General features: G+C 57.4%; 1 protein-coding gene and 1 long non-coding RNA gene across 2 annotated transcripts; one reads left to right on the top strand and one right to left on the bottom strand.

The window, feature by feature from the left end:
- Positions 1 to 7990: 7990 nt before the first annotated feature.
- DUSP23 (dual specificity phosphatase 23) lies at positions 7991 to 10963 on the bottom strand. Its single transcript, XM_044266659.1, has 2 exons — positions 10697 to 10963; positions 7991 to 10135 (listed from the first exon to the last, which is right to left on the bottom strand). The coding sequence occupies exons 1-2, from the start codon at positions 10961 to 10963 to the stop codon at positions 9950 to 9952; spliced, it is 453 nt and encodes a 150-aa protein (XP_044122594.1). The 3' UTR covers positions 7991 to 9949.
- A 1045-nt stretch (positions 10964 to 12008) lies between these two features.
- On the top strand, positions 12009 to 13696 carry LOC122918063. The gene is made up of 3 exons (XR_006386547.1): positions 12009 to 12034; positions 13171 to 13226; positions 13679 to 13696. It is a non-coding gene; the product is annotated as an uncharacterized LOC122918063 (long non-coding RNA).
- The last annotated feature ends 402 nt before the right edge of the window (positions 13697 to 14098 follow it).

Below are 14098 nucleotides of genomic sequence, written 5' to 3'. Positions count from 1 at the left end.
GTGTGTGTGTGTACAATGGCATTAAACATTCTGGAAAGCATACTGGAGGGCACCTGGGTGACTCAGTCGGTTAAGTGTCCATCTTCCGATCAGGTCATAATCTCAGGGTCGTAGGATCAAGGCCCATGTCAGGCTCCCTGCTTAGTGGGGAGTCTGCTTCTCCCTCTGCCTCTGCTGCTCCTTCTGCTTCTGCTCTCTCGCTGGCACTGTCTCTCTCAAATAAATGAATAAGATCTTAAAATAAAGAAAGCATAACGGATAACAGAAACACCCGGGTACCCACCCCCCGCTCTATTTAATTCCAAAATGTCATGTTTGCTTTAGATTTTTGTTTCCTTAAATAAAGTAGTACGGAATCATTTAAAGTCCCGCCCCTCCCCCAGCGTCCTGTCTCCCCTCCAGAAGTAACCCCTGACCTTGGCGTCCGCCGTTGCCATGTCTGTTTCTACACTTCCAGGACACGTGTGTGTGTCCGTCTGCAATAAACAGTATTTGGGGCAAGTTGAAAGTTTACATAAATGGTATTTTCTTGTGGGAGGACGGGGCAGGGCTCGGGCGACGGTCCGTGCTGACCCACGTGGCTCTAGCTGTCACTCCCGCCGCCACCAGCCTTCTATCCGGTACACGCTCCTCCGAGGATGGATAGTGTGCCGCCTCCGGCTTGTGGCCCTTCTGAACGCCGTGCAAAGAACATCGGTACACGTCTCCTTTGGCACGTACCTGTTTCTCCAGGGTAGACCCTGAAAAGCCGCATTTCGGAAGAGCGCTGGTGCCTCTCCAGCCTCGCCAGCGGGCGCCCGGTGCGCTGGGTGCACCTGCTGCGAACCGGGCGCCGTCGGGGCTGCCGCGCTCGGCCTCGCCGCCAGGGGGCCCCTCGCCGCTCGCCGGACCGGGGCCGCGCCCGCACCTGCCCGGCCGCACCTGCCCGGCCGCGCCCGCACCTGCCGGGGAGCCCAGAGGGCCGGACCGGAGCCTGCCGCCCGCCCGCTCCAGCCCTGCGTCTCTGCGGGACGTGGCCTCAGTTCTCCCAACGAGCTCCTGTCTAAGGTGAAAGCTGTACAAACCAACAACTTCCCGCCTTGAGCTCAAACCGACGAGGCCCCGGGATGCGAAGACAAACACCGGCGCGCTTCACGGGCAGAGAGGACAATGCTGGCATTTTAACGGGGGTATTCGCTTTGGACTTTTCTTTTGGGGAAATAAAACGTTCCAGAGTTTGCTTGAAGTTCTCCTCCCTAGGCCTTCACCGACTCTCCCCCACCCCCAACGCTCCAGCCGGCTCCTGTGTTGAGTCTGGTGGGGCCCAAGCATTAATTTTATGCACTATGTCCGCATCTGCATTTGCTCTTATTCACACAGATGGTTCCGTACCACATCTCTGCAGGTTCCTTTCTTAAGTGTCCAATGCCGTTTCCGAGATAAACCTGTGCTGAAGCCCATATACCTAGTTCACCGTCCATCCATTGTCCTAACAATTTTTTAAAAAAAGATTTTATGTATTTATTTGGCAGGCAGAGATCACAAGTAGGCAGAGAGAGGGGGGAAGTAGGCTCCCCAATGAGCAGGAAGCCTGATGCGGGGCTCGATCCCAGGACCCTGAGATCATGACTCGAGCTGAAGGCAGAGGCTTTAACCCACTGAGCCACCCAGGCACCCCTGTCCTAACAATTTATTTCAAAATCGTTCTCAGGGTCGGGCCTTAAACCGCGCTGTGCATACACTCCAGGACAGCAGATGGTTTTGCTTTTTGTTCATGCTCAGCTCTGAGCTCCTAGAAGTGTGCCTGGCGTGTAGTCGGTGTTCAAGACGTGGTGCGGGGTTTGGTGAATAAATAAGCAGCTTCATTCATGGTCCCAGGCTGCTCACATGCAGAATTTGTCCAGAAGATACATACAGATGTGAAGTGAATGGAACTTTCCGGTGAGCCAGCCCCATCACTCTCCAAACCTTCTGTGCCTATTTGCGTATCTTCCGGCAACATGAGAGTTCCCTTTCCCCCAGCCTTGGAAACTTTGGTGTTTTGAGACTTGGTAGATGTGCATGTCCACCCTGTTATATAAATAAAATCATATCTTACTTCTATTTTAATTTGTATTTCCCTAACTCCTTTCTGATTGCCCCCCCCACTGCTGTCATGATTTCCTTTGTGGCTTCTGGGTTATCAGATGAGCAGAAATATGAATTGAAGTGGGTTGAAGGTCACCCTTAAGCTCTCAAGGGTACGGCCTGACACCTGCATGGGCCAAGAGCTCTCCTTGCGACCCAGGCTCCTTCCCTTCCTGGAAGATTTGAGCACAAGTGCTGGGCCAGATCCAGGACCCACAGGACTGAGGAGCAAGCTTCGGAGGCCGCCCACCATTGCTGTCCCCGTCTGGTTCCGTCTTGAGCTCCTCAGGCTCCCATGAGGGAGAAGAGGGAGCCCTGGGTGCCCAGGCTGGCCCATTATTCCCTAGGTCTCCCTCTGGGGAGTGCCAGCCGCAGGTGCTCTGGGGCTCAGGGTGCTTTGGTGTCCACGGCTGCCTGGGCTCCTCTGAGGCCTGCGTGTTCCCTTGGTGGGGGCGGCCTTTGGGGACCCGGCATCACTCGCCCGTGGCACACCCTGTACCCTGCCCCTACTGGAGAACATGCCACTCGGTCTGCCTGGCTCCTCTGAATTTGACAGACTGACCACCACTGGGTCAAAAGAAGACAAGTTTGCAGGTCAGGGACAGACATAATGGGAGCCGGAGGTACAACTAAGGTAGAAAGTTTGAGCTCACAGGACGCCCTTGGCCTGGGGACAATGGGGACAAATACCATGGCCCTGGACTAAAGGCAGCTCCCCCCCTCCCCCCGCGGACCTTTGAATCGGGTGAACTGCGCGCACACCAAGACTTGAGATGTGACGCCAGTGAACCAGCCAGGGCAGTGGGCGCGGGAGCCGGACCAGCGGCCATCTAAAAGATGCGTTTCCGGCACGCGCAGATGACACTGGCTTGAGATCCTTTCCCATTTGAAAAGCATTAAAAAGTCATAACCAGCGAGCCCAGAGGGCGAGCGCGGACTTAACAACCCCTTTACTTTCTTTGGCAAAGCATTAAAGTCATTAACTTGCAGCAAGCAGGGAAAGCAGGTTCTTACTTAACGCGTATCTTCTGAAAAGTCTTAAAAATCAGCCGCGTTGAGACCTTGTCTCTCTTTGGCAACGCTGAATCATAAAGCACCATCCTGTCGCTCAGAAATGGGGCCATTCTGTCTGGGTGTGACTTGAGACAAATGGAGTCCAGCGAGCTGTCCTCCGCTCAAAGGCCCGTGGCGTCTCCACGCTGGAGACCGGATGTAACCCTGACCCTTCCGTCCCTCCACCATCTGAGTCCAACCCTGTGTTTTCTGCGGCCCCTGGGAGGGGTTTTTAGCTCCTCCCAGCATCTACCCCCACCCCCGTGGCCACCCACTCACCTTGCCCACCTCTCTAAGCCGCCGTGTGTGGACTCTGCCCCTGACACAGACCACCAGCGGTTTAACAACACCTACCCTGTGTATAGATCCCTTGGCTCTCCAACGCTACCACGCGCCTCTTACGGGAGGTGAACTTCCTGAATCTGACCGGACACACTCCTCTTTTGTCTGCAATCATGCCCACATGGCTTAAGTATTTATGTCCTGGATCTTGGCATCATACTTGCGGACATGCACCTGTCATGTGCCCCCCCGCTCCCCCCAACCCCAGATGATGCATCCCCTGGATTTATCCCGCCCGGCTCTGCGTCTCTGGCCTGTGGGTCCGGTGTCACGTGCTTCTCGAGCGTCCGAGTGCCAGGCGTCGTGCTGGGCGCCGGCAGCCTGGGCACGGTCTTTCGACTCCAGCAGGAAAGGGAGGCATTAAACGGTGAGATGAATCATAGGTGAGCCAGGCCCGGGAAGTAGAAGGACAGATGCTTCGGGAATATGTGTGAGTATGTGAGGGGGCGGTTGGAAACCTTTCCCCGGGAAAGGGTGTTAAGCTGAGACCAGTGGGGAGTGGGAGTTGGGAGCTGGGCAGAGTTGGGGACAAATGTCTCCCCGGCAGGCTGCCCTGACTGTCGTGTGGAGAGAGTCGAGGACGCCTGGCCGTGTGCAGGACTGGGGCGACTCAGCAGGCTGGCTGGGCCAAACCTCACGCGTGCCCAAGCTCGTCAGGCCTGCGTCTCAACCGGCTCCTGCGAGCTGATCGCTGAGCTCTGGAGACATCCTGCCCGAGAAGAAGTTCTCTGTGGACCTAGATCTTGGGCCAGGCAGAGGGTCTGTGCTCACAGTGTGGTGGTGAATATGCGGGCTGCTGGGGGCCATGCAGGATCAAGGCTGACCTCTGCGGCTGGAGCCTGAGCGCCTAAGGTCAATTTGCAGGAGCTGTGTGCCCACGGACCCGCCCCCAACAACACCGCGGCACCCAGGTTCAGGGAAACTGCGCCGTTGGGTGGTATATGTTTGCACCGTCCTCGGGAGAGGTGCCTGTCCCTGGGATGCCCCTGGAAGCCCGTGCCCGCTTGGTTTGGGCTCTGCCCCGTGCGCCTTCCCCTTTGCTGATTGTCACGGTGTCCTTTCGCTGCAGCGAGCCATTACTGGGAGGAGGACAGCTCGTCCGTGAGTCCCTCTAGCGAGGGTGGTCTTGGGGTCTGCTACCCGGGGAGAGCGGGGAACAAGGTCTACGGCAGAGGGAGGAAGGAGCTGGAGGAAGGGACTGGCTTCCTTGGGGCCTCACAAGTCATGGTCAAAATGGCATAGTTCTCTCTTCGGGCTTGACCTCAGTGTGGTTATTTAACCCTGTTCCACGGCCCAAGGCTGCATCAGCCCCAACTAGACCGCATGAAGTTGTCTAGGGGAAACACGCCAGTTGGCGAATTTGCCTGGAGTGGGCTTGCGGAGCCCAAGGGCATGTAGAACCCCCTGCAGGAGGTGAGGCGCGTCCCCAACCCATGGGATAGCCACACCGAGGACTGTCCGCATGTCCCACCTTGGGTTTGGAGCAGAGTCCCTACTCCATATGTATCGGTCGGGGAGACACAGCTGTGTCTTTAGTATAAAGGTAGGGGAGAATCCCAGAACCGTTCACCTTGCTGAATCCTACATACTGAAAGCTCAGAGGTGACATCACCAATTTGTTTCACGATCACATAACCATGGAGACAGAGTAAGTCGAGGGAAAAATAGGGTGGGAGAGTGGTTGAAGCAATTTAAGGAATTTATTGGCACAAAGGATTCCGTTATCAAGGTTGCAAATAAGTCATGAACTTCAGGCGTGGACGTGCGCCGTGCCACCTTCTGCTTGCTTGGACAAGCGTGCCGCCTTCTCAAGAGTATGACTTGAATCCAAAATAGCCGGAGAAAAATTTAAAAGTAATGACGGAAGTGCTCATATAACTCATTTCTCGATCAACAGGGGACTATCGTTTCGATGGAGCGGGAGGTGTGGGGGCGGAAGCCTGTTGGGCTGGTGGCCGGGCCGCAGGTCAGCACTCCCGGGTCAGAGCAGCACTGCCCGTCTACGGGGTGGGGGCGGTGATCCCGGGTCCCACTAACGGCCTGTGAGTCCCAGGGCCTCGCTTCTGGGGGACACAGATGCTGCTCTGTACTTTGCAATGACAACGAAGTCTCGTCTCGGCTCCCAAGAGACAAGGCAGTTTATAGTTAGATAAACCCAGGTTTGAATCCTGTTCTGGCTATGTGACTGCGTGTGCGGCTCAAACCCTCCGGGCCTCAGTTTACTCAGACATGCACTGGGCGTTATAAGAAGACCTTGTCCATGGGGTTGTTTGGAGGATTAAGTGAGATGATGTCTATAAAGCACTTGGTACAGTGCCTGGCGTGCATTAAGGGCTCAAATAACAACAACGAAAACCGAAAGAATATTAGAGTTTTTAATAAATCATCAGACACAAGAAGACATTTGCGAAGGCTCAGTGCCATCGGCGTGTGCTTCCGGATTGTCATGCTGGGTGAGGACGACGTCTGCCCTGAGTTATGTAGTCGTGGAGGGGACGAAGTGACCTGATGAGTCAGCTTCGCTATTCTGGACTTAAATGCTCGGGCTGCGTTTTCAGGCACAGCCCATAGCTCACATGTGTTGGCTCTGGTGTCCGATGTTTACTCCCTGGGCTCCTAGGAGGGTGGGGAGAGAAGCCACCGGAGGCTGAGTTGGTCAGATGGTCCTTGATGCCAAGCTCTGACTAGGAGGGCAGATTGCCCCGTGTCACCGGAGCCGGGGGGGAAGTCCCGGCGGGAGGGACGTCTGGATGTGATCCCGGCTCTTTCACTGCAAGTGTGAGGCACTGGGCAAAGTCAGCCAGTTCCATACACCTTAGTTTACCCTTGGAAAGGGAAAAATACCTGATCTTGCAGAGTGGTTGTAAGGATAAAATGACACGATGTGATGATGTACATAAAAACACCTGCCCTGTGGTAGGGCTTCATAAACACGACAGTTGTAACCGTCTAAGTAAACAGAGTACAGTCATGAACAAGGGCGAAACATATTAGCGGTAACTGGTGTTGTTCTGTGACAAAACGATCCTGTGAGACCAACTCGGTTTCCTTCTTGGAAAGAATGCGACACAGTCGGCAGAAGGTTGGACTGGAGGCTTGGCAAATGAGTGCAGTTCATTCCGGGAGATGGTTGATGATTTGGATCAGATCCCGGCCCCCGTGACATGCTCATCCCTGGGAAGATCTGGAGGGGTCTTGGGGGGCGGGCAGGGGCGCCATGCAGGAGTGGGTTTCCTTCCCCTGGGGGAGGATGGGGAGGAGCCGCCCCGCGGGTCAGGTCTCTATGTGTTTGGGATGGCAATAGGGTGCTGAGGAGGCTGAGCTCCAAGGGAGGTCTGGGGGTGGTCACGACGCAGGCTGATCTCCGCAGCAGGAGGCTGTGTGCTGGGGATGCATGCCTGGGGGCCAGCTACGGAACCTGGGGCCACAGAGCAGAAGAACCTGTGTGTGTGTGCACGGTTGGATCAAGTGGACGCAGAAGGACCAGGCCCGGGACGAAGGGTCTCAGAGTGGCTGGTGCCCCTCCTGTCCTGATGCCAGTTGTTTGCGCATCAGAACACTTCTCTGGGAGAGGAACCAAGGAGGGGACGGCTGCAGCGCCCGAATGACACGGAGGGATGTCTTCCCTCCCGACAGCCTCCATCCGGCAGGGAACTCAAGTCACACTGCAGACAACAAACAGGAATGGAACTTTGAAGACACGGGGGTGTGAGTCTGTGTCACTGCAGCTGTGCCCCCAGGCGCTCACAGAAAATAAACCCTTCCGAATGTCGAGAGGTAATGGTGTCTGTCGCCATCTTGGAAAGCCACCCAGTTGGAGGAGTGGGGCCGGAGCTGGGAACTGGGCACCACTCAAGAAGGTGAGCGTTTGATGCTGTTTGGTCCTTTCTCCCCCACAAGATGGTGCATCGGAGGGAGAAATTCCCAAGCATGTTCCCATGGGAAATGGGAGCTTATGGTGGCACCTGGTGCTTGTTGCTCTACTGTGGTGGTTCTCAACTGGGACCACTTCTGTCCTCCTGGAGGACATCTGTCAATGTCCGAGCACATTCTTGCTGTCACTATTTTTTTTTTTTTTGCGGGGTGGGGGGCGACATGCTACAGGCATCTAGTGAGCAGAGGTCAGGGATGTTGCTGAACACCACACAGTGCAGAGGAGAACCCACAACAGAGGTCTCCAGCCCCAGCGATCAGCAGCACTGAGGCGAATAGACCCTGGTGCGAGGGGGCGCAAAGGTCCTTTGTCAGTGGACGTGGGTCGTTCCTCCCACCCATCACCTCGGTGAAGGCAGAATGGGGAAGGGTCACGGCCAGCCTGGAAGCCGTGGCTGCTGGCCATGGACGGGAGAGGAGGTGGGGAGCAGGTGAAACATTTGGGGGTGGGGATGCACCCAGAATGAGCCTCAGGCTCACCTCCCAAGGTAGATGAAGGAGAAGGGCAGAGTTTTCCATTTCAAGTCAACTCTTACTTATTTAAAAACCGATTTCCTTAAGCACATAATTATATGTTTATTTCCCGGAGGAACTCTTGAGGCAGCGGAGATCTGCTTAAATTATGGGGACGGAGGCTGCACACAGGGCTCTAATGGGGTTAGAAAAATGTTCTGTCTCCTTTGAAGGAGCCTTGGGAGGAAGGGAAGGGCAGGTTCCTCTCCTGCAGTGCAGAGATGTGGGGCGGATGGAGCTAGGGAGCTCGGGAGGGCACTGAGTGCGAGGCCTGGTTGTCCCACGTGCTGGGGCAACAGCAGAGCTGAGGGGAACTCGGTGCAGCGTCAAGCCTCTGGCCTCTGGTTTCCATCCTGGTAGGCGGAGGGAAGGCATCCAGGAAGTGGGCCATCCGCATGCTTCCTGCCTTCACTTGAACACACACACACACACACACACACACGTGCGCGCTCCCCTTTGGAAGGGGCTGTGGGAGGCTTCCGGGAAGCCGTAGGTAGGATGGGGGGACTTCAGTACCTCTCTGTGCAGTACATCTCTGTGCTGCTTCCCACGTCTCTGTGGCAGCCTGTGTGCCTGGAATTGGGGGCTCCCCACACCCCCCAACCTGGCTGGGCTGGGTGGGGACGGAGGGAATAGGATGGCCAACTGAGTCCCTAGCTCTGGCACACCTCGGAAGAAAGGGGGAGGCATCTTACAGCCTGTTTCCCCCTCCCAGAGACATAGGGGGAGACTCTGGCCAATACGATACTGTGTGTGTTGGACGGGCGCTGAGCTGGACGGGCAATGGTGCAAAGGAGAGAGATGCATCAGGAGCAGGTGCCTTAGACCTGCCTCTGGCCTAGGCGACCCAGGATGGGGGCCTCGGGGGACCCTGGCCTCCTCCCGCTCTGTCTCCCCTGCCTCTGGGACGCACATCTCTCACAGTGCCACCGTCTGGGGCTGGACCTGGTCTGCGCCATCTCCTCCAGGAGGCTGTGAGTCATCGCGCTGGGCTGGGAAGCCTCCACACCTAACAAAGCCCGGTGCACACAGATGGGCACTACCTTGTCCAGCCCGCCTGCCACGGAGCAGGCCGAGGTTACCGCAAAGAGAGTCTGTCCAGCTGGTCTGCCCCACCCATCCCGTCTCTCAAAGCCCAAAGCGTGGTGCCAGGGCTGCTAGGGTGGGGCCCAGCTGGGAGTGAAGGCAACAGCTGAACCACGGCCAAGAGTTGTGGCCCTCAGTGTCTTCATTCACCCACCAAATATCCTCTCGGCACAAGCACCCCGGCTGGCTCAGTTCCAGCCTCGCTCAGTGTGAGGTGTGGGGCGGCATAACGGGCCGCTGCTCGCTTGGGTGCAGCAGCCCACGGCTTGTGAGGGGCGCCCAGCCCTTGGGAGCTGGAGATGGAGGTTCCCTATGAGCACCAGGCCTTCTCGGTCTCGAGAGGGCTAACAGATGCCACACAAGGGGGCAGAGGGGCCTTGACTGGGAGGGGAGGGTTTGAATCCGCAGGGGCTCTCCTGGTCTGTGGGCATCAGAGACCTGGGGCTGCTGGGAATTTGTGCCCTTTTCATTGGTCAGCTCCCCTGGAGACACATCAAAGATCATCAGAGAACAGAGTCTCAGCACCTTTCAGAGGCAGAGGGCCTGACAACCCTTCCGCTTTCTAGAAGCGTGGCCTCGAGGCTTAGCTACCTCCCCCACAGGACAGGGAGGGCCCTGATGGCATCCCCAGGTCACAGGGCTCCCGGGAGGCTCGGCAAGCTGCGGGTGCCGTGCACTGTGGGCTGGTTCTCAGAAGTTATTTATTCAGGGAAGCAGCGGAGGGAGCCCCCCTGTCCCCCAGTGCTGCTGCCCCTGTCTCTTTGGTCAGGACCTGCCTGCAGGGAACAGCCGCGCGGTCTCCCAGTCTCCCCGGCCAGCGGGAGCAGCAGGGCTGAGCGCTTCAAGGGCCTGTCCGCGTCTCCGCCTCCTGAACACGGGGGTCAGGGCCTGGGGCGCAGACTGGAGCTGAGGCCCTTCACTTAGTCCGCTGGTAGAACTGGAAGACGGCTTTCTCCTGCTCGTAGGTCTCGATGGAGCCAGGTCGGAGGCGCCGGATTTCAGCGATGGCATCCCCCGCGGCCAGACCCCGCTCCTTCACCAGGTAGCAGGCAAGCATGGTGCCGGTGCGGCCGAAGCCCAGGGCGCAGTGCACCCCCACGGCCTGGGAAGAGAGAGCTCGGTGGGGTGGAGCCCGACGCCCTGCCGGGGGGCGGGGGAGGCCATCTCCTTGTCCCCACACCTGCTTCTTCTGGGTCAGGCCCAGGACCTGGCAGGGGTCTAAGGCTCTCCGGGGCGAGAAGGGACATCGCGGTCAGGGAGTGCTGTCCTGCGCCGGGCGGCTTGGAGGCCGCCGTCACCTGCCTTGTAGTTGGTTCAAGAGCTCGGCCCCTGGGCTGCTTGCCCCCAGCCCTGGGCCGGCTTCTTTTTGGTTTAGAAACGTGGATCCCGTCTATCCGGACGGCGCGAGGCTCCGGCGAGCGCCCGGCGGCCTCTGCCTTCCAGCCTCGGCCCCTCAGCTCCCAGCGCTCGCTGCTTCCCTGCGCTCCCGCCATCGGCCTGGGTCCCCAGCGGCCCGTCGCGTCCCCGCGGGCCCCGCCCCCGCCCGTCCCCGCCCCCGCCCCCCGCGGACCCGCAGGCCACGCCCCCGACGGCCCCGCGCCCCGCCTCCTGCCCGCCTGTCCCCGCCCCCCGCGGGCCCGCAGGCCCCGCCCCGCCCGCTGACCTCGCCGCGCGCGTTGGCTTCGTCCACGATGCGCACGAAGCTGTCGATCTGCTCGGGGGCCGGCGGGCAGAAGTCCGGGATGCGCAGCCGGTGCAGCGTGAGGCCGGGGCAGCTGTCGCCGTGCGGGGGCCCGCGCTCCGTCAGGGACACTAGGTGCCGCACGCCCTGGTCCAGCAGGAACTGGTAGTGCGCGGGGAGCCGCGGCAGCGCCAGCCCCGCCAGCCGGCCCGGAAGCACCCACGAGAAGTTCGGCGGCTGCGCGCCCATGGCTGCGGCAGGACAGGCCGGCGCGCCGCCCCCTCCGTCCCGCGCGTCTCGGTCCCGCGCCTCCTACCCGCGCCCGCGCCCTGGGACACGTGGGCTCGACGCCCCGTCGGGCGACGCCCCACTCCGCTGCGGGGATTGGCTGAGCCGTCTCGGGGGCGGGGCCGGAGCGCGGACTCCGGAGCTCTGAGTGACAGGACGGGCGCCGCGACCCGGCCCCGGTCCGGAGCAGCGCACTCGTTGACTGGTTGGATTTCAGGACTGGGCGGGATTACCGCAACGGTGCGCACGGGGATTGGTGGAGCTACCCAAATAGCGGGGAGGCAAACCCACAGGGAAGGACGAATTGCCTAGTGCGGAGGAGGCGAGCGGGGTCGGGCTCTGCTGCTCCCTGGCGGCGGGTGGCGGTTATTACGCCAGTGTCCACGGCCCCTGCGCTCCCCAGGCCTGGCCTCTTGGGGGTCTGACTTCCTTCATCGTGGACGCCCAAGGGTTCCTTCTCGGGGGGAGGAACCGCCTCTGCGGTGACTGACTGGTCCTTGTCAGTGACTTGGTGAACCTGTCCAGTAAGGGCGGTCGCCACTGTGCGAGGACCATTCTCCTTGTCCATGGCTGGGATTAATCAGAACTACTGGCTGCATCTGCTGTCCTGAAGTCCTCCCGGGGTAGTAATCACAGTCCAGTGATGATAGCGACCCACGACACAGAACGAACGTTTAGTGAGCAGTCGCTATATGCCAGACACTATTCTTAGCACTTTACCTGTGTTGATTCATTTAACTGCCACAGTAATCTGATGAGGCAGGTTATCTAATCCCCCTGCTTTTTTTTTTTTTTAAAGATTTTATTTATTTGTTTGACACACAGAGAGAGATCACAAGTAGGCAGAGAGAGGGGGGAAGCAGTCTCCCCGCTGAGCAGAAAGCCCAACGCGGGGCTTGATCCCAGGACCCTGAGATCATGACCTGAGCTGAAGGCAGAGACTTAACCCACTGAGCCACCCAGGTGCCCCTAATCCCCCTGCTTTACAGAGGGGAAACTGGGGCTGCAGAGATGTTCGGGGACTTGAGCAAGGTGAGTCATGGTCTGGGGACTTGAAACCAAACAGCTTGGTGCCGGCATCTTTAATGCCCAGTATTGTTTCCTAAAGTTGAATGGAAGGGAAGGATGCCGCCTCTTCACAGGGCTGTCCTCGCACTCCCAAATATCATCTGTGTTAAACTGAAGGACTTCTTAATTTCTCTTAACATTTCACGACTTCCAGGCTCTCATTCTCCGGTGGGGAGACCAGAGTTCCTCGGTGTTGTTAGTAGAATGTAGGGACCTAGCTCTGAACACCATATCTTGGCTGGGATCTAACCTCCCTGGGTCCTCATTTGAAATGTGCTTCTAGGGATGCAGACTAATTACAATTATGAAAATAGTTAACCCTTGTTCAATTTGCTTGTGTACAAGGCCCTGCACCAAGGGCTTTCTGAAGAACCACACGTGGACGGTATTTTTGTGTCTTTTTGGTCCACACGTAATCTGAGGCTTAGACAAGCTGGTTAACTTGGCCAAGGACACACGACTAGTTTGTGGCTGGGCTGGCGAGCCAAGGCCTCTCTGAGTCCAAGCCCAGGGCACTTAGCTGTAAAGACACTCCTCTTCCCCTGTCTCCACCTGCCCCTGACACACATTTGACCACTTAAAGATCTGGTTCCAGTAAAAAGGAAAAGGAATTTTTCTTCCCCCAAGTTCAGAGGCTCCTCTGACCCTGTAAAAATCCACTTACCAGTTGCCCAGATGAGGCTGAAGAATTGCCCCCACCTACCCTTGCCAGGAGCCAGGAGCTCTGCGATCCCCCCCTTTCCTCCCCTTCCCTGCGATCTGAGCCTTGGCACTGCCACTTCCACCAACTCCTGACCAGTCTTCTTGCCCATCCATGTCCATTGCTCACCCCCCTTGCCTGCTGTGGCTCCCAGGGTCGCTGGCTGTGCGGACTCTGGAGACAAGACTGGAAAGAGAACTTTTCAAGTTGAACCTTTCTTGGTCCCTTTGTCTTACTCTTCTTTCTTTGCTGCCTTCACTCCCCACACCCTATGCTGCTTCCTTTTTTCCTTGAGATCTACCTCAAAACCTGTCTTCTTCAGAGGGAAGACACTTTTGGGGAGGGGGATGGAGATTCTCTTCTTCCCTGAGCCCCTAACTGTGACTTTCCACTTGTGCAGTTTCCTGCAGGGGAAGAAGTGCAAACTTCCATCTGCCTGGACATCCTTAGAGAAAGGTTAGTTGGGTCACACTGTAGGAATTTCCTCTGCCTTCGGCTCGGGTTGTGATCTCAGGGTCCGGGGATCGAGTCCCACATCGGGCTCCCTGCTCAGTGGGGAGCCTGCCTCTCCCTCTCCCTCTGCTGCTCCTCCTGCTTGTGCACATGCTTTCTCTGTCAAATAAATACATAAAATTAAAAAAAAAAAGGAATTTCCTTCTACTGTACAGCTGTGCCCCTTCCTTTTAACAGAGCCTGGGTGAAAAGGGCCCAGCGTCCTTGCCTTGGGCTGTGTCCCATGGTCAAGCATGCTATTTAATTTTTTGTCTTGGGTCTGGGGAGTTTTGAACTGAAAAGAAAACCCCCCTGTGATGTATTTTGGCTCAGATCTCTGTGATTTAGCCGTGCCGGCACTCTGCATAACCCTCCCCCAGCCCAATACTGATTTTCCTTTCCTTTCTCCTCTGTAGAGTGTTACCAGACCCTCAGCAAGATTTAGCCTTTTTCTGTGCTCACTTCTCCCAGGAGTGGAAATATGTACGCCCAGGAAACTGTTATTTCATTGGATGAGGGTTCCCTCTTTGTGTGGGAGCCAAGACTGCATTGTTCCATCTTTGAATCCCACAAATCTAATGCACGGTGCTCAAGAATGTTGAAGGAGTGAATAAATGAAGAAAAAAAAAAAAGGAACGCAGAGGGGAGAATGCACCTGCACGTTTCTGGGGGTGTACGTGAGTGTTCGGCAGTACGAGACGACGCATGATGGTCGGCTTCTTCCACGCACGGGCGTGTCGCTCTGTTGGGTGTCGCGTAGCGCCTTCTTGAGGGGCGCGTTTTACCTGTCTGCGCTTTGAAGGAAAGAATGACTGTGTCAGTATGATCCTGGCTGC

This window comes from Neovison vison, chromosome 10, assembly GCF_020171115.1.
Source record: "Neovison vison isolate M4711 chromosome 10, ASM_NN_V1, whole genome shotgun sequence".
Classification (NCBI taxonomy): Eukaryota; Metazoa; Chordata; class Mammalia; order Carnivora; family Mustelidae; genus Neogale; species Neogale vison.
The sequence above is the reverse complement of the archived record's forward strand: the minus strand, read 5'-3'. Positions and strand labels throughout refer to the sequence as shown.